At 43.5% G+C, this 19,653-nt stretch overlaps 1 protein-coding gene across 5 annotated transcripts in view; it reads right to left on the bottom strand.

Moving 5' to 3' along the window:
• The window catches only part of SLC7A6 (solute carrier family 7 member 6), a 36,024-nt gene that overhangs the window by 14,040 nt on the left and 2,331 nt on the right, over positions 1–19,653 (bottom strand). For 3 of the 5 annotated variants that reach the window (XM_019455475.2, XM_053906597.1, XM_019455478.2), the window contains exon 2: positions 9,500–10,055. In XM_019455475.2, the coding sequence (XP_019311020.1) occupies positions 9,500–10,019 (520 nt within the window). In that variant the 5' untranslated portion in view covers positions 10,020–10,055. The other 2 variants (XM_019455477.2, XM_019455476.2) reach the window with 2 other exon arrangements.

Raw genomic sequence — 19,653 nt, 5'->3', positions numbered from 1 at the left:
GCATGCATTAACACATATTCATTAATTCTGACAGCCAGAATCATTTTTGGAAATTGCCCCCAGGCCCAGAAATAATGGATTTCACCCACCCTTCCCCACTCAGACTTCCAAGGTTCCAAGCCACCCAAGGCACAAAACATTTCCATGGCCATATTAGAAAGTGGGGACAAGAGAGGTCCATCAATAAATGAGGTGAATTTAAATACAAGTGGCAAGTCACCTAGGAATTAGAGAGACAATGTTTTGCATGTAAGTGTATATTTTTAAAAGCCTGTTATGTACCTGACAATTCCACATGCATCCTCTCGATTAATTCTCACAACCTTAAAATACAGGTGTTCCTATTCCCATTTTATAGATAAGGCTAACCAACATTCCTAAGCTTACAAGGACCCCCTCCCCATCCACCCCCTCCATTTCTATCCAAACCTCCTGATTCTCAGTGAGGCCCATGCAAAACGAAGCTTGCTTGGACATTCTCTAGGCTCCTGTCTGCACTGCTGGCTTTACGTTCCAGCTCTTCGAGGACATCAGTGATATCTGGGCCCTATGCAGAGTGTCCCAGCACCTTACTGTTGCTAAACAGGGACTGCTCTGACCCACCAGGAAGACACAAGAACAGAATACAAGAGGCTCCACAGTGACACTGCTAAGTACTGCTCTAAGCCTCCAACAATAGAACTGTTATGTGAACCTCAAACGTTATTACAAAATCTTTTGGGTTCATCCTCCAGGCTGCCTCCACCTACTCCTACCCATTTTGCACCCTCTCCTTCAGCCAGACTCTCTTCTTACTGGTGCCATATATACATTTAAAAGAAATGTCCTTTCTTCCTCCTCCTGCCACAGCCAACAAGTCCCACTTTCAAGATCTAGCTAAATCCCCACCTCCTCTGTAAAATCTTCCCCAAATATACCAGGCAGCCCCTCACTGAGCTCTCTCTCCCTGAACCCTATGGCCTTTCCACTTCACAGCACGGCTTAGTAACTCATGCTATGGTCATACGGACATCTGTCTCATGAAGGTCTCCCCCTTGGGCATGTGCCCATAGAAGACCACAACTATTAGGGGGAAACAAAAGCATATTGTTTTCTTAAGCTTATTGCCAAGCAAAGAGGGGAACTGATAAACTCTGGTTGGAATCAAGATGTTGATGAACTTTGGAGTGTCTGGGTGGCTCAGTCGGTTGAGCATCCAACTCTTGATTTCGGCTCAGGTCATGGTCTTTGCGGTTCATCAGTTCAAGCCCCATGTCAGGCTCCCCACTGACAGTGCAGACCCAGTTGAAATTCTCTCTCTCTGCCCCTCCCCCACTTGCACTTGCGCGCGCGCACACACACACACACACACACACACACACACTCTCTCTCTCTCTCTAAAATAAACATTTAAAAAAAGATGGTGATGACTTTCACTTAATCACCAATTCCCTAGAGTGAGGCAATTGTCACAAAGTTGACATTTCTCTACTCAGATGTGAGGGAGACTAGAGCCTGTGGAAATAAACATGGTGGCTAAACAGCCTCCATAGCCCTTAAAGACCTTTCACTCAGTACTCTGGCAAATGATACAGGTGCTCACTAGTTAGTCATACGGGGGATGGAGGAAGGCAATGGTCAAAGAGGAGGGAAGGCCAAAGGAATGCATGCTGCTGGCAGGTCTTCCCAGGGACCTGCCCTGCTAATCCAAGTTCTCTGTGGGGGTTAAGCCTAGATCAGCTAGCATAAGGATTACCAAGTTAATAGCCACCAGTAATCCACAGACCCCTATCCAACACAGTAAGCATATTTTGAGGTATCTGCCAGGCCCCTTCTTGGGAATTGCCCCCCCTCACCTATCACAGCTGATCACCCAAGGTGAACCTATTCAATTGTCTTTCCCAGGAACACAGAGTGGGGCAGCAAGAAATGGAATCTATCTAACAGTAGCAGAGTTGGGAGACACAGCAAGTCGAAGGTACATACAGGCCCTTGTAACAGAGGAACAAAAACCACAAAAAAGCAGAGGAAGGAAACAGGACTATGAAAAGAAGCAGAGGTGAGAGGGTGTGCAGCTTGTGAGAAAAAGACTAACAGAGAAAGGTGCAGAAATACACAGAAGACAGGGGAGAGAGAGATAAGAGACAGACCAAGAGAGACAGAGAGAAGGGACAAAAAGAGTGACAGACAAAAAGACGGACATACACACAAAGAAAGAGACTATCTCACGATGCCCTAGCTGTGCTCACCGTGCTTGTGCCTTACAGCACCAAGATGTGGCTGCAAGATGGGGGAGAAAAGAAGACATACTCCACAGCCTCACTGACAGGCACTCCCTCTCACTCCTGTTCCTTCTCCTTCCCTCCATCCTGCTACACATCTCCCCCCTGGCTTGATCCTCTCAGCACACAAGTAAATATTGCACATAGTGCAATTCAATGACTCCTGCCAATAAGTGAAAGAAGGCAGCTCTTCGTGGAAATCCCCTCAGAGCCCCTTCTGAATGACAGCTGGAAAGATACAAAAGAGCTTGGTCACAGTGGTTGCCTCTGGGGAAGAAGACCAAAGCTCTGGTGAGGGAGAGACACGTTTTCCATTGCACACTGTTTTACACTGACTTATTTACCATGCATAAATGCTTCTTCCTCAGTAAAAATTAAAATACTTAATCTAAAACAACGTGTAGCCAGGGAGCAAGGCCAGAAGTAGGGTGAGGTAAGGAGGGTGTCTGGGGCACAAAATTTAAGGAGGTGCTCACTTTCAGGGTCGCCTGGAGAACCTCAGAATGAGTGCATCCTTTTTTTCTTTTTTTTTTTTTTTTAAGTTTATTTATTTATTTTTTGAGAGAGAGAAGGGAAGAGAGAGAGCAGGAGCAGGGGAGGGGCAGAAAGAGAGAGAATCCTGAGCAGGCTCTGCATCGTCAGGGCGGGGCTCATACTTACCAACTGCTAGATCATGACCTGAGCCGAAACCAAGAGTCGGACTCTTAACCAATGGACCACCCAGACACCCCCAGGTGTCTGGGGTACTCACCCCCAGAGTGAATGCATCCTTAAATGCTGTCCCCAGAGCCTTACTTGCTTAACCATACTCTCAGCCCTGCCAGAGAACAGGGAGCTCCAAGAACAGTCTACCATGCAGAAGCCAAGTCCCCTTAAGGTTTTCCTGATTTTAATTAAGAAACATATCACTATCTGATCCCACCCCTCCAAGCCTCCCCAAATTCCCATCCCCATCTAGCACCATAGATTCTGTCAGGGCTTAAGCACAAAGCTGAGCCTGGAGGCCAGGTGCTCAGACGCAACTGAGCGTTACACATCCACAATTACAACATCCAAGACTTCCCTCTTCTCCCCATCTCATTTCCTGGCTGGAAAGCCTGTACCAGCAAGTGTGGGGTCCATGTGAGGGTCTTCAGTCTCTAGGGGCTTTAGCAGATCCATACCCAACCCCAAAGCAGAAACAAATCCCTAAAGTCTCTCTGTGGCAAAAACTGCTAGTTATCTTTTAATATTTCTTCTTCCATTTTTTCCTTAGTAATAGAAATTTTAGCGTAGTCATGGCCGCCCAAAATAAAGTTGACATTTCCCAGCCTCTCTCCGCAGGCAGGTATGGCCAGATAACTAAGTTCTTGCCCCAGGGATGTAAGCAAACATTCATATAAATAAGACCTCAGGAAGTCTGTTTGAAGGGCAGCACATGCCTTTCTTTGTTCTCCGTATCAGCCACAGTGCAGACTTGGCAGCTAGAGCGTGAGTAGCCATCTTGGACCACCAGCTAGATAGAAGTCGCATGCTGAAGATGGCAGAGCAGTAAAGCAGAAGGAAGGAACCTGGCTCCCCGAAAAACTATAAAGTCATCCTACTAGCCCCACAATGCTGTGAGAGAAATAAACTTCAATATATTTGAGCCACACTGCTTTCGGTTTTCAGTTGTTTGAAGCCGAAATTCATCCTGGATAATACATGTGCCCTACAACAGAACTGTGCCTCTCATATTCTCTTTCTGATGAGGAGATGACTTGGCAATCTGCAGCTATAGTCCCAGTTATGCTGATAGTCACAGCTCCCTTTTCCCACAGCAACAGGGAAAGGAAGGAACCCTTCCAATTCCTCCCACAAACAAGCTGGGTGTTACTAAGGGGCACTCAAGGACAGAGGAGTGCAATCCTTAACAACAGCAGCTACAAGGCAGAAGAAGAAAAAAAGCAGGGGAGAGACCATCTACAAATATATTAGGAGAAAAATGTACAACAGTCCAGGAGAAGTAAACCCTTCCAAATGTAAATCCTGGAATCTGGAGCTACCTCTCAGGATGCATATGAATATGTCAGGTATATGCCTTGTTAAGAAACCCCCTTGTTTGTTTGCTTAAAGTTTATTTATTTATTTATTTATTTATTTATTTATTTAGAATATATGTGTGTGCTCATGAACAAGCGGGAAGGGGCAAAGAGAGAGAGGGAGAGAGAGAGAATCCCAAGCAGACTCCGGGCTGTAAACACTGAGCCCAATGCAGGGCTCAAACCCACAAGCCCTGAGATCATGACCTGAGCTGAGATCAAGAGTCAGACGCTTAACCAACTTAGGCACTCAGGGACCCCCTCCTTGTTTTTAATTACACAGATATACACATTTACTCTTATTATCAAACCATTCATGCTCTATACAGGGGTAGACTCCAGGGTCTTTGTACTGCTAAAGACCCAGTCCTTCTGAGGCCTGTCACTTTCAGAACATGAAAGCTGTCTATCCATAGCAACAACTGACCAAAAAAGGGGAGCATACCCTTCCTTCTCAGAACCCTGCCCACGCTAGCGCCTAAGACAGCAAGAGACAACAGAAAGTTATTCAGGAATTATACAGTGTTTCTTCACTCGTCTCCCCTTTGGCAGTCTCCCTCCCCCATCTCCTCCAGCTCCTGCTCCTCCTCCTCCAGCTCTTCTTCACTGTGGGCCTTGCCAAACAAACCATGGGGGGTGGAGGGTGGGGGAAATGGATCTCAGTGTGAGCAAGCCTCTGCTTTGATGCCAGTGTCAATGCTGAATGACTTCTATACTGAAACCTTTACAGCAAATAATCTCCAATGATACGTGTGAGCTGCTGGTCACCTGGCCAGAGAAGGGACCTATGGACCTCAAGAACTGCCATTTTCCCCTACAGTCCCATAAGTGAGTAAGAGCCTCTAAGCGTACTGAGTCCAATTGGCAGCCTGAGGCCCAACCCACCACAGAAGAGTCCAAGCTCCCAGCACAGATATGAGTAGAATGCACCTTTAGAATAGAGTTTCTCAACCTCGGCACTATTGACATTTGGGGCTAGAAAAGGCTTAATTGTACGAGGCTGTCTTATACTTTATAAGATGTTTGTACTTTATAAGATCTGGCTTCTACCCACTAGATGCCAGTAGCACCCCTTCCCAGCAGGTGTGACAACCAAAAATCTCTCCAGACCTTGCCAAATGCCTCCTGGGGGACAAACTCACCTCCGGTTGAGAACCACTACCCTAGGATAGTAAGTAGCTAAGATAGCCTGCAATTTAAAAAAAAGTTGCTAGGATCTCTCTGCCAGTGTAACCTGGGAATAGGGTAAGGGGCTGCTAAAAGCCAGGATTTGAATCAGTAACACCTTCAAGGTCCAAGTAGGTAATACAAGTGAGCAATGGTAAGAATGTCTGGGTATAAAACAAGAGGGAGTGGAGGGCTGTAGCAGACTAAAGAGTGTGTGCTCCTTTAAAGAGAGCAACCACTACTCAAAGGCAGCTGATTGTGTCAGTAAGGAATGTGGGTCCAAGGTTACCAGAACTTTTGGTTTTTCAAAAGAAAGGTCCAGTCCTGATTTTCATATTTTGGCAAGTAATTCAAAATTGCTTACAACACGAGGCCAAACAAATATATCTGTGGGTCAAGTCTGGCCCATGGGGCACCAGCTTGCAGCTCTGACCTGGAGTTGTTATATGGAGACTATCTGGGCCCTTTCTTCTAGAATGGAACTTTAATTGTCTAGCTTGGCATGGTTATTATTTCTGTAGACAGTCTCCCAAACAACAACGTGGACCCCTCTCATATCTCAATTTTAGACTAACTTAATTATCCTAACCCACCTAAATTTCACCATGGTTACAAGTGCAGATTTTGGGGGTTTCCCCCTTAATTATGACCTAATTGGTTTCTTCCAAATTTTTGTCTCTTAAGACCACGTCGCTCTCACTGCCACCCCTGCCCAAAGAGACTCCCTTCAGCACATTCCAGATTTGTTAGATGATGCATCAGCCTGATTCTACACCCTAAGTTCCAAGAAGAGGAGCAAGCTGAACTCCAAAGTCTTGTCAGTTAGAATGAGACATGGTTTTATAACTTCGGCCCGTCTCTGACAATTTCCTGCCTACAGACATGCATTGTGAAAAAGCCTGGGCTTCTAGGATAGGGGCTTGAAGGAATTCTGATCCTGAGTACTCTGGGTAAAAGTACACTTGAATAAAAGCAGCTACAGATGCTATGACTGCACTTCTAAGAAGTGAGGTCTCTTCTCCAATCAAAAGAGCAGTTCCTGATATGGGGATGGGGTTCCTAAGCACAAAAAAAATGAGGAAAATCATAAAGGAAAAAGGATTTAGCAAATAAAAATCTTTTGCACATGAAAAATTACATATAGAGGTGTCCTTTGACTTGGTTATTTTTGGAATTCACCCTAAGGCCAACACGAGACCAATGCACAGGCACTCTCAGTTGCTTAGATAAGAGCACAAACTCACAAAACCTTCTAGAAGAAAATTGGGTAACACATGAAGAATCTTAAAACAGTTTATTTCTTTAGACACAAGTATTTCTCTCGTATAATTCTACCCTAAAAAAAGATGCAGAAACTCTGAAACTATATATACAAAGACTCCCACAGCAATATTATTTATAATGATATTACAGAACACTTACTATATGCCAGACACAGGGAAGTACTATACATGTATTGATTCACTTACTCCTCACAACCATCTTTTCAGTAGGTACAATTGATATTTCCATTTTACAAATGAGAAGACCAAAGCAACAGTTAACTAACTACTCTAAGGTTAACAGCTAGAAAAACAGCTGGTAAAGCTGGAATCAATCCCAGTCTGGCATGGGAGCCTGTGATCTTAACCACTATACCACACTGCCAGGAACCGACTTATGTGTCCCTAAACCATGTTTTCTAAGAATATACCATGAAAGGGATTAAATATTAAATTTTTTAAAGTATTATACAAACCACACAGAGTATGATCTCAAAAGTACTTGTAAAAAATGAGATAAGCACAGGAAAAAAAAAATACCACAGGTATTTCACACAAATAGCAGCAATAGTTCTCTGGGAGTTAAAATTATGGGTGATTTTTCTTTTCTTTTTTCTATTTTTTTGCATTTTCAAAGTGCTTGTAACATTACATACTACCTCTAAACAATAATAGTAAAAGAGACACTACTTTAAAAAAATGTTTCTTTTGAAGAACATTCCACAAAACGAAAAAAAAAATGATATACTAAATTTAAAATGCAGAATATAAAGTTATACGCAAAGTATGCTACCAATTCTATAAAAAGAAAGAAATGAAGACATGATTTAACTATTAAAAGTGCTCATCTTTTGGTGGTAGATTATAGGTGATTTGTGGTCAATTTTCTCCTTAATGAATATATTTTAGTTTATTTTTTCTTTAATGTTTATTTATTTTGAGAGAGGGGGAGGGGCAGAGAAAGAGGGAGAGAGAATCCTAAGCGGGCTCCGCTCTGTCAGTGCAAAGCCCAACGCAGGGCTCAATCTCATGAACCCATGAGATCATGACCTGAGCCGAAATCAAGAGCCAGATACTTAACCAAATGAGCCACCACCCAGGCACCCCCTAACACATTTTCTAATCAGAAAATTATTATTATTTTTTCAAACTGAGAGAGACTGAGAGCAGGGAAGGGGCAGAGAGAGGGCAGGAGGGAGAGAGGACCTGAAGTAGGCTCTCTCAGCAGACAGCCTGATGTGGGGCTCAAACCCAGGAACTGTGAGATCATGACCTAAGCCAAAGTCAGATGCTTAACTGACTGAGCCACCCAGGCACCCCAGAAAATTATTCTTTTTCTAGACAACTCAGTCTGGCCAGAGTTCCCCTGGCCAGACCCTACCAGACATACAATACAGCTGAGTACCCACTTTCCCTCTTCCTGGGGCTATATGTGGAGGGGTTCCCTTTAACATTTGTCTTTAACAAATCCTTAAAGTCAGGAGGCCCAGTGTACAGTACAATCCTTTACTGCTAACTCCAAGGTACTCTCAGCCTATTTTTAACACTGTGGATAAACTACACACACTGCCAAAGCTTTTGCAAGCAGAGATACGGAAAGGACAGAGTATAATTAAGTGCTTCTGGCAGCACAGTGCTTAAGGAACACAGGGAATTCTGGGCCACTTCTCAGCTAAAACACTAGCTCTACAAGACTGTGTAAATTCACAGCAATCTTCTTTCCTTTTCAGTGACTTTAGGCAGAATCACTCTTCACCACCTCGTAAGAGAAAAAGGAAAATAAAGAGGGATGAACTGGAATCTCTCAGGTTCTGTCCTCAGAAACCCAAATATGGGCTAGAAGCCACCTTCCTGTCACTGGCCACAAGCAGAGCTTGTTTACAAAGTCAGTGTAAAGAAATCTGAAACACCAATGGGAAAAAGCCATTTTGGTGTGGTGCCTGCTGCTTAGAATGGGCTGCAAAGAGGGGCACCTGGGTGGCTCAGTTGGTCAAGCATCTGACTTCAGCTCAGGTCGTGATCTCACCGTTTGTGGGTTTGAGCCCCGTGTCGGGCTCTGTGCTGACAGCTCAGAGCCTGGAGCCTGCTTAGGATTCTGTGTCTTCTCTCTCTGCCTCTCCCATGCTCATGTTCTGTCTCTCTCTCTCAAAAAAATAAACATTTAAAAAAATAAAAAAAATTAAAAACACAATGGGCTGCAAAGAGTGGAAGTGGCAGGGAGCAGTGGTCCTGTGGGCCTGATGGATAACACTTGGGACCCCCTCACCACCCCCACCCCCAACAATCTAGAGAAGCTCTTTTCTCAGCCTCTAAACTGGTTTGTTTTCTTTTTTTTAACTGGATTAAGATAAAAAGCTGGGAAGCAAAATAAAGTCCTCAGCACTGAGGTTTTTTTCTGGGTTAAGCCACAAGTAGTGCTATTGACTCCAATCAAAACATCTGATAAGACAAAAATAAGACATGCACCAACCTGTCACATAGACTGGAGCACAGAACTCTGTAACAGCAAGAGTTGAAGGAATGTGAGGCACCAAAAGCCACAAACAGACTCAAATTTCTCTCATCTCTATCCCTTACCCTTACTTATCTCTCAGGGTTAAATGGCTTTGGTGAAATTACTTCTTCAAAAGGTAAGATGCCTCTCTTCCTCCCATAAAGCAAAATATACTGTTCAAATATGAGGTACCATTAACATTATTAAAGGAACCCACATCCTCAAACATACTTTCCCACTAAACCCCAGACTTACATATGCAAGCAGCAGCAAGGAGACGGCAGGCCAGGTACGGGGGATCACAGGTGGGGAACGAGGGCTGGATGATGTAGTTGGCAAAGGTGATGGCAATGATGGCCTGACTGGTGGGCTCAACAATTAGCAAGGAGGCCCAAAGGCGGATGAAGGCAATGAAGCCCCCAAAAGCTTCTAGAATATAAGCATAGCTGGCCCCAGACTTGGTGATGGTAGTCCCCAGCTCCGCATAGCAAAGGGCACCAACAACTGAGAAAAGCCCACCAATGGCCCATATGACTAGTGACAACCCATAGGAGGCAGTGTATACCAGCACGCCTTTGGGTGAGACAAAGATTCCTGAGCCAATCATGTTGCCCACCACCAGGCTGACCCCATTCAACAGAGAGATCTCCTTTTTTAGCTGCATAGTTTCCATGGTCTGTTGAGGTTGCATGCTGACATCTTTCTCTCTGGGCTGGCTGGCCTCAGGAATGAGATGGTAGGTTGGCGTGGGGCTCTCCAGCTCCCTGGCTTCCATGGCAAATGTCTCCTTCACACTTGTGTTTCCTGTGACCTGGCAAAGAATATAAATGTATTAGTCTAGGGCAGGAGCTGGTGAGTCTCCGGTTTAGAGAACTGCAAAGCCAACCTCTTTTGTAGGAATGGCATGCCTTGCACATAGATCTAAATACAATGACCTTGTATCAGTTCCCACCACAGGACACAGAGAAATAAATGGAGGTAGGCAGACATCTAGTGCTCCCAAGAAAGATGACAATGACAGGGTTCAGGCGATGGCAACTTCCAACAAGAGGTACCTGGCTTGACACCCAGACATTAGGTTGGCATTAGGCCTAGCCATAGCACAGATTCTCCCTAAGGTATAGGTTTTAGTCTGGTTAGTTTATGAGACCAGTGCTCTAACCCCTGAGCTACAGAGTCTAGTTTGGTCAATTTAACACCTGCAAACCAGGGGTGCCTGGGTGGCTCAGTCAGTTAAGCATCTAGCAATTGATTTCGGCTCAGGTCATGATCCATGGTTCATCAGTTCAAGCGCCAATTGGGCTCTGGGGCTCTGTGCTGACAGTGCAGAGCCTGCCTGGGATTCTCTCTTTCTTTCTCTCTTAAAATAAATAAATAAACTTAAAAACAACAACAACAACAACAACAAGCTGCAAACCTGACCTGCAGAGACCAAACTCCCAGCACCAGGTTTATAGCTCTAGCCAGCCTGATAGGTCCCTCACTGCCCAAACCCACTCACCTCCATCCAAACATAAACAGGAACTCCTGCAGTATCTAGCCACATGCAGAGAAGTCTGTAGCTACTCTCAGGCCAGCAAAAAATACGAAAGAATAGGAGCAGGTGGTGAGAAGGACTAGGAAGATGCTAAGACCAGGGCCATTACAAAGACTAGACCAAGGAGAGGATCTTCATGAAAATACACACCTGTGTGTTGCTAAGTCCACCACTTCCACCTTCCCTCATTGCTGCTTTCCCCGTTCAACACATCTCTTTTTCTAAAGTGCCCAGAAAAAGAGACAAGACCAGATGGAGAAAGAACACACAGAGGGCACCCTAACCTGGGGCTCAACTGCTATCTGTTTATTTGTTTTCCTTCTCAGCATGTGCCTCTCACTACCATCTGGATTGCAAAGAGATTCTCCCAGAATAGGGCCCAGGAATTCTGACACTCAATCAGAGCTACATGACTTTTCTTATCCACAGACCTGGCATCAGAAGGCACCCTGTATGGAGATGGCACACACACTACTACTTTTGGTTTAGAGTTGGGCCAGTCCAGAAACCTCAGGAAAATTAGACTCCACACCAATCTTCATATAAAGAACCCAGAATCTGTCAGAGGAAGACAAGAACCTTCCTATGCCCCAGGAATCAGGAATTCAGATCACCTATTTACTCCCCCCTCATGTTCTGGATAAAGGAATCCTGTAAGCCGTTTGATTCCCACCCAGGAGTCAGTCTTTTAAGGTCACAGAGATAATTTCCAGGGATAAGAATGAGATCAGTACATCATCTTCCCAGAAGCCTCTCATCTACTTAACAAAGATGGAGATGCCAGAACCTTACCTCGTGGAGCTCAGAGTAAGGGAACCACAGCCACTCAAGAGTAAGTAGTTCTCAGGGAAAACTCCAGTCTCCACAGCTCCATCCAAAACTCCTGCCTTACCTGTTCCGGTCCCCTTCCAGAGTCTGGATTGGAGACGAAGTGAAAAAACTCCTCTGGGCACTGATAAGCCTTCTCTCACTTCCAGAGTGGAGCCAGCCTACCTCCGCTTAGATGAGAACTGGCTTTAAGGCAGCACCACTCTTCCTTTCACTCCTGGCACCAAGCCATGCAGGTTTCCCTCTGCAGGCACAGACACGTGGGAACATACTTGTTTTCACGTGTCTGTCAGCTGAGCCAAAGCAACCATGAAAACAAACTTGGAAATAGCAGAGGAGCTTATATTCGCCCATGAGTCAGGTGCAGAGAGATCTAGATTGCCTTTTTCCACCCAATTCAACCCAGGGCAAGCAGAGAAACCTGGTCCCTGGTCCCAGTGCCCATTCCAGCCTCTCCCCTATTCCATCAAACCTTAGCTAGCTGGCGGGAGGAGGCTGGGGCTCCCACACATTCTTGTTTGGACTTCTGACACCAGATGTATGGTTTTCCACACATCAAGCACTTTTGCAACACTTAACTTACTCCTGACACTATCCACCTGGAGATCTCACAGGTTAAGAGCTCGGTCCCACAAAACTTTCCCCTCTTCCGATGCCAAATGAAGGTTCAGGTTGTTACCAGGGCTTCCACTATGCCTGGCTATAAACTGAAGGGTCCCACTGCCCCCTCCTTGGGTTCAATTAATTTGTTCGAGTGGCTCACAGAAAAACAGTTTACTTACTAGATTACCAGTTTATTAAAAAAAGATATAATTCAGGGGGGGCACCTGAGTGGCTCAGTCAGGTCATGATCTCACAGCTTGTGAGTTCCAGCCCCAGGTAGGGCTCTATGCTGTCAGCTCAGAGCCTGAAGCCTGCTTCAGATTCTGTGTCTCCCTCTCTCTCTGCCCCCTTCCCATTATGCTCTGTCTCTCTCTCCCTCAAAAACAAATAAACATTAAAAAAAATAAGAAATAAAAAAATAAAAAGGATATAACTCAGGAACAGCCAGATGGAAAAGATGCTTAGGGCAAGGTATATGGAAAGGGGTGTGGACTTTCCATTCTCTCTCTGATCAAGCCGCCCGCTACTCACCCAGCACCTCTACCTGTTCACCAACCTGGGAGCTCTCCAAACTCTCTCCTTATGGGATTTTTAAGGAGGCTTCATTAAAAAGGCATGATTGATGAAAATCATTGGCCATTAGAGATTGACTCAATCTCCAGCCCCTTTCCCCTCCCCAGAGGTCAGACTGAACCTAAGTTACCAATCTCCTAATCACAGGTCTGGTTCCTCTAGCAACCAACCTCCATCCTTAGGAGATCAAGATGTTTTCCAAAAATCACTTCATTAACATAAACTCAGAGGTATGGTTGAAAGGGGATTGTTATATAAATAACAAAAGACATCCATTTCACCTTTATTGCCCTTGAACTATTTCAGGAATTGAGAACAAACACAAATAATATAACAAAAAAAAAAAGCCTTATATAGGAAATGGCTCTTATATAGGAAATTATATGGCTCTTATACAGGAAATTATAGGAGCTGTGTCTAGAAACAGTTGATGAAGACCAAATATATATTTAACCACAAATTAGATTTAAGATGTAGAAAGATGGTGAAAGCATCACCCCCACTCCAACGACAAGAAAAAGCCAAATAATCTACATAACTGATATGGTTTGGAGTGTTGGGGTTTGGAGATGACGGCTAAGAAAGAATTCTTGGTATGTCTTCAGTACAAAAAGGTAGTTTCATTAAAGCACAGGGACAGGACCTGTGGACAGAAAGAGCTGCACTGGGGTTGTGCAGACGAACCAATCTTATACTTGGGAGTTGAGGAAGGTAAAAGGTACCTGGAGGTTTCCAAACAGACTTTCATATGCTAAAGACACACAGGATCCTAGGGGCCTAGGTATTGTCAAGCTAAGGTTGTTTTTCCCTCTAGCAAAGTATAAACATTAAGATAGTTGGGAGTTCCTGAAAGAATGTCATACTCTGCCTATCTCAAATATCAGTCAATGGGCAGTGGGTTATATATTTAATTTTATCTACAGTTCCTCAGCTTTGTTTCTTACATCAAAAGCTGTGACTTTTCTTGAAGCCATCAGAGAGCTAAGGTTACAGGGTAACCAAGTGGACTGAAATTTAAGGAAAAACAGGCACCTCCACGGAGAGAAGTAAGGTCTGGCTCATCAGTGGCAGAGGGAGAATGGTGGGACCAATATACAGGCAGGTAAGTAGAATTCAGGTATAATTTTTAATGAATTACTAAGGGTCTAGCATGGGTTAGGGGCACGTGGGTGGCTCAGTCGGTTAAGTGTCTGACTCAGGATTTTGGCTCAGGTCATGATCTCACAGTTTAGGAGTTCAAGCCCCACCTTCACTGACAGTACTGAGCCTGCCTGGAATTCTCTCTCTCCCTCTCTTCCTCTGTCCCTCCCTGCTTGCTCTCTCTCTCTCCGTCTCAAAATAAATAAATAAAACTTAAAAAAAAAAAAGACAATAATAAAGGTCTAGTGTGGGTTAGCAAGAGCATAGACACTTAGATGTTTTTTCTCCACAGATCTCTGTGGATTGGATGCTCATAAAAAATACTAGGCAGGAGGCCAGAGATAGCCTCTCCGTAGTGCTAGTCTGGAGAAGGAAAGCAATCACTATTCCAGGAAAAATACAAAGGTCCACCAGGTGCCCTCTCTAGAATAAAAATCTTTTTTTTTTTTTTAACGTTTATTTATTTTTGAGACAGAGAGAGACAGAGCATGAACGGGGGAGGGTCAGAGAGAGGGAGACACAGAATCTGAAACAGGCTCCGAGCTCTGAGCTGTCAGCACAGAGCCCGACGCGGGTCTCGAACTCACAGACTGCGAGATCATGACCTGAGCCGAAGTCAGCCGCCCAACCCACTAAGCCACCCAGGCGCCCCTAGAATAAAAATCTTAACACTGCTGGGGAAAGAGTGGCAAAACTCTGCCACTCCCAAGGCAGCTAGGGCAGGGTGAAAGAAAAATAAAACAACCCTTTACTCCTGGGGGAAGGCAGGACATTCTGATCCAGACCATTAATGATATCCTACCTCTGGGCCAAGAGCAGGATCACCAAAAAGATCCACACCCCTCCCTTTTCTCCCCCCACTCAGATCCAGAAAAACAGGGCCTGCCTAAGACTGAGGCTGAACCAAGACAACAGAGAATCCCTGCTCCCCACCACCAGGTATGCAAGCACCCAGCAACAACAACAACAAAAAGACCTAAAGCTGAGGGCAAAGCATAAACATTGAAGAAAAACCCTCCCTCCAGCAAACCAATGCTAACGCAAGGAAACACCAGAGGAATTTGAAGCCATGTGTGCACCTAAGGTAACCACAAGAACAACAAAACCCAAACCCAACTCAGGGTTGATGGAGGGAAGAGGGTAGGAGATGGACTAGATGGATGATGGGTATTAGGAGGGCACTTGTTATGATGAGCACTAGGTGTTGTATGTAAGTGATGAATCACTGAATTCTACTCCTGAAAATAACTAACTAACTAACTAACTATGATTGGGGCCCCTGGATGGCTCAGTCTTTTAAGCATCTAATGCTCTGGTCATATCTCACAGTCATGAGACTGAGGCCCTCCTCAGGCTCCGCGTGGGGCATGGGGCCTGCTTAAGATTCTCTCTCGTTAAACATCCGACTCTTGATCTTGGCTAGGGTCATGATCTAACAGTTTGTGAGTTCGAGCCCCGCATCGGTCTCTGTCCCTCCCCTGCTTATGAGTGCTTGTGAGTGTGCTCTCTTTCTCTGTCAAAAAAAAAAATAAACTTAAAATAAAAGATACTCTCTCCCTCTGCCCCTCCCCTGCTCGTGTGTGCACATACTCTCCCTCTCTCTCAAAACATAAAAATATAAAATACAAAATAACTATGATTAATACATTAAATGCTCTAGTGGAAAAGTTGGGCAGCATGCATAAACAGGTGAAATTTCAGCAGAGAGATGAAAACCACAAGAGTCAAAACAGGAAAAAAAGTAAAAACCTAGAACAGTATCAAATGGTCTATGGTAAATATAAAAAAAAAAATACTTTTTGAAAAAAAAAACTCTTTTGGGGGGCCATTTAATTGCTGTAGAATATAATTGACTGCCTCAAGTAAAAATTCACTAGCAGTGAATTGTGGATTTATAGCATATATGAAAGTGAAATGTATGACAATGACAGCACAAAGACAAGGAAGAATTGGAAATTATACTGTTGTAAGGTTCTCATATGTGAAATAATGTAACATTACTTTAAAAAAACTAAACTAAAGGGGCACCTAGGTGGCTCAGTTGGGTAAGCATCCGACTCTTGATTTCAGCTCAGGTCATAATGTCACAGTTTGTGAGTTTGAGGTCTGTTTTGGGCTCTGGTTTGACAGCACCAGAACCTGCTTGGGATTCTCTCTCTCCTCTCTCTCCACTCCTGCCCCACATGCATTCTCTCCTTCAAAATAGGTAAATATTAAAAACAAAACTAAACTAAAAAGATTAAAAGAAGGGGTGTAAATAACAAGCCAACAGTGGAAATAAAACATAAAAAATACACAAACCAAAAGTAAGTGAAGTAGGTCAGAGAAAAATAAATGTCATATGATCATACTTACCTAAAAAACAAAACAAACAACAACAAAGAAAGGGACTCATAACTACAGAAATCAAACTGGTGGTTGCCAGAGGGGAGGGAAGTGAGGGGATAAGCAAAACAAGTGAAGGGGATTAAGATGCACAAACTTCCAGGGGTGCTTGGGTGGCTCAGTCAGTTAAGCACCCAACTCTTGATTTCAGCTTAGGTCATCATTTCACAAGATCTGCACTGACAGTGTGGGGCCTGCTTGGGATTCTCTCTCTCCCCAATTCCCCCCCTCAAAATAAATAAATAAACTTAAAAATAATAAAATGAATAAGACGCAGATGAAAAGTACAGCATAGAGAATATAGTTAATATTGTAGTAATGGTGTATGGTGACAAATGGTAACCACACTTATCGTGGTGAGCATGCGCGGAATTGTGGAATCACCATGTTGTGCAACTAACATAATGTTGTATATCAACTATACTTAAATAATAGAAATTTTTTAAGAAAGCAGAAAAAAAGACATATGGAACTAATAGAAGCAGAAGACAAGTAGCAAGAAGGAAGATTTTAATCCAACCATCTCAATAATAACATGAAATATAAATGATCTAAACATACCAATTAAAAAATAGATACTGGCAGATAAAAATGCAAAACCCAACATGTAGTCTACAAGAAACCTGCTTTAAATATAAAGACATAAGTAAACTATAGGTAAAACAATAGGAAAAAAATAAACCATGCAAACACTAATCAAAAGAAAGATGGAGTAGCTATAGTACCATTATATAAAATAAACTTCAGAATAAGAAATACTGCTAGGGATAAAGAATTCATCAAGAAGACAATTCTAAATATATATTTCCTCCAACAACAAAGTTTCAAAATACATAAAGTGATATATATCTAAAAAGAGAAATACACAAATCTACAATTATAGTTGGAGACTTCAAAGCACCTCTCTCAGTTGTCACTAGAATAGATAGACATAAAATTAGCAAGATCGAGGGGTACCTGGTTGGCTCAGTCAGTAGAGCATTCGACTTTTAATCTCAGGGTCATGAGTTCAAGTCCCACACTGCATGTGGAGCCTACTTTAAAAAAATCAGCAAGATCTGGAAGACCTGAAAACGGAATGTGCCAACAACATAGCTCTTGTCTAAGTAATTAGGTGAATTCTGAGAAAAACAAACAAAAACTGGCAACTGCAATAGGGTTTACCTCCATCCAGGAGACGGGGGGCAGGCTAGGGGTAGGAGGCAGCCTTCTAGCAGGAAAAACACTACTTTGGCTCCTCAAATTTCACAACAGAGTATCAACCCTACTATCTACTCTGTTGGTATCAGAGCACAGTTAGGAACCCTCCCTCAGGTGCTACCTGAGGCCTTTAAGACCAATTCCAACCTACTTATCAGGTCCTTATCACTACACCCCCCCACACCCACCCCTACCTCCAACCCCCGCTGTCCCACCCAAGGTCCTATCACACTAAATTCCTTGCAGCTTCCAGAACCTGGAATAGTCCAGGGTTCCTAGAGCCCATGAGACAAACACACCTTTGTTCGTACTGAGCCTCTGCTTCTAACACCCTACTTCTCTCACCTTTTCCCCAACATCCTGGCTGCCATCTTTCTCCACCTATCTCCTTGTGTCTGTAAGGTTTCTAATACATACTTCTGCCTCAGCAGCCACCTCATTCTGTTGCATTTACTTACCTTCAGTCTCTCCCAACTAGTTAGTAAGTTCCTTGTCTGTTTTAACAGCACCCAGTACAAGGCCCAGCACAGGCTTGGTACTCAATCTGTGATCACTGAATAAAAATATACCAAGAACAAGGGCACCTGGATGGCTCAGTCAGTTAAGCATCTGACTCTTGATTTCAGCTCAGGTCATGGTCTCGTGGTTTGTGAGTTTGAGCCCCACAATGGGCTTTGCACTGACAGCCAGGAGCCTGCTTGGGATTCTCTATCTCCTTCTCTCTCTCTACCCCTCCCCCGCTCACTCTCTATCTCTCTCCCCCCCCACAAAAAAATAAATAAATAAATACCAAGGACAAAAAATAGCTAAAAGAGAAAATACACAACAAACCCTACTAAAAGTCTAACACCTTGAGCCACCTACTCACCTGCTTGCCAGAACAACAAACAAACAAGGCTTAACTAAATGAAGTGATCATTCAGAGAATTCAGTCTGAGATGGTGGTTCTTATCATTTTGTCAAAGTACTTGTTCTTTAGATGATGAAAGAGGAAAAAAAGGATAAAAAGCAACTATGACTACAATAATGGTTTTGAATTCAAGTACATTTAATTAGTTGCCACAGTATCTACATACATTCTCAAAAAGGCAATCCTTATCTGTGAGATGCATTGTTTATCCTATCCCCACAGAAATGGGATGAAAATCAAGGAGCTCATAACTAAGCCACTATCTCCAGCTAAGTAGCCTGGTATTTGGGGGGAAGAGTGTACAACAAAATCTTACCAGATCACCCTCTCTGAACTGGCTATCCTTCTGTCTTCAGTTTTTATCCAATTGATAAGAAAAATCAGTATGTGAAGATCACAAACAGTATCAGATTCTCAGTCTCTCTCACACAGTCTCTAAAATCACTACCTAAGACAATTTCCATTAAATCATTCAGTGTACCCTGTAAGTTCCTGTTTTGAAAAACTAGTCTTAAACCCTGCCTGTAAGGGCACAATGCAGTTTTCTAGCAGGTTTTCATCTATTTTACAGGCTCCTCTAAGCAGATAATAAAGGAATTCATCAGACCACTAAAACTGCTTCATGAAAACTTAACCGTGAAACTATCACATGCAATTTCAGGGGCAAAAAAAAGAATCTTTCAGAGTTCAATTACAAGGAATACTTTACAAGCTGGATTTAAAATCTCTTTTACAATGGGTAACTATGAGGGAAAATGCTGTTGAGAAAAATATCAAAATCTTTTTTTTTTTTTAATTTTGTTAACGTTTATTTACTATTGAGAGACAGAGAGACACAGAGCGTGAGCAGGGGAGGGCTAGAGAGAGGGCAGACACAGAATCCCAAGCAGGTTCCAGGCTCTGAGCTGTCAGCACAGAGCCCGACGCAGGGCTCAAACTCACGAACTGTGAGATCATGACCTGAGGCGAAGTCGGTCACCCAACCAACTGAGCCACCCAGGCACCCCTCAAAATCTTAACTGTGGTAAAAATATAGAGGACTCTCTTTTCTATACACCTCTGAGCTTTATATATTTTCCACAATTAGTATACGTTAATTTTCTTAATGTTTAACTGTATCTATATAATATACACACACATCTTACACTCCTATAAAACAAAAAAGTGATGTGACTCTATATTTATCTTTTTACCCAAGAAAATAGGAAACTCAAGATCCAATTCAGTTCCCAA

This window comes from Panthera pardus, unplaced genomic scaffold, assembly GCF_024362965.1.
Source record: "Panthera pardus isolate Hobbes unplaced genomic scaffold, ASM2436296v1 HiC_scaffold_19, whole genome shotgun sequence".
In the NCBI taxonomy this organism is placed as follows: Eukaryota; Metazoa; Chordata; class Mammalia; order Carnivora; family Felidae; genus Panthera; species Panthera pardus.
The sequence above is the reverse complement of the archived record's forward strand: the minus strand, read 5'-3'. Positions and strand labels throughout refer to the sequence as shown.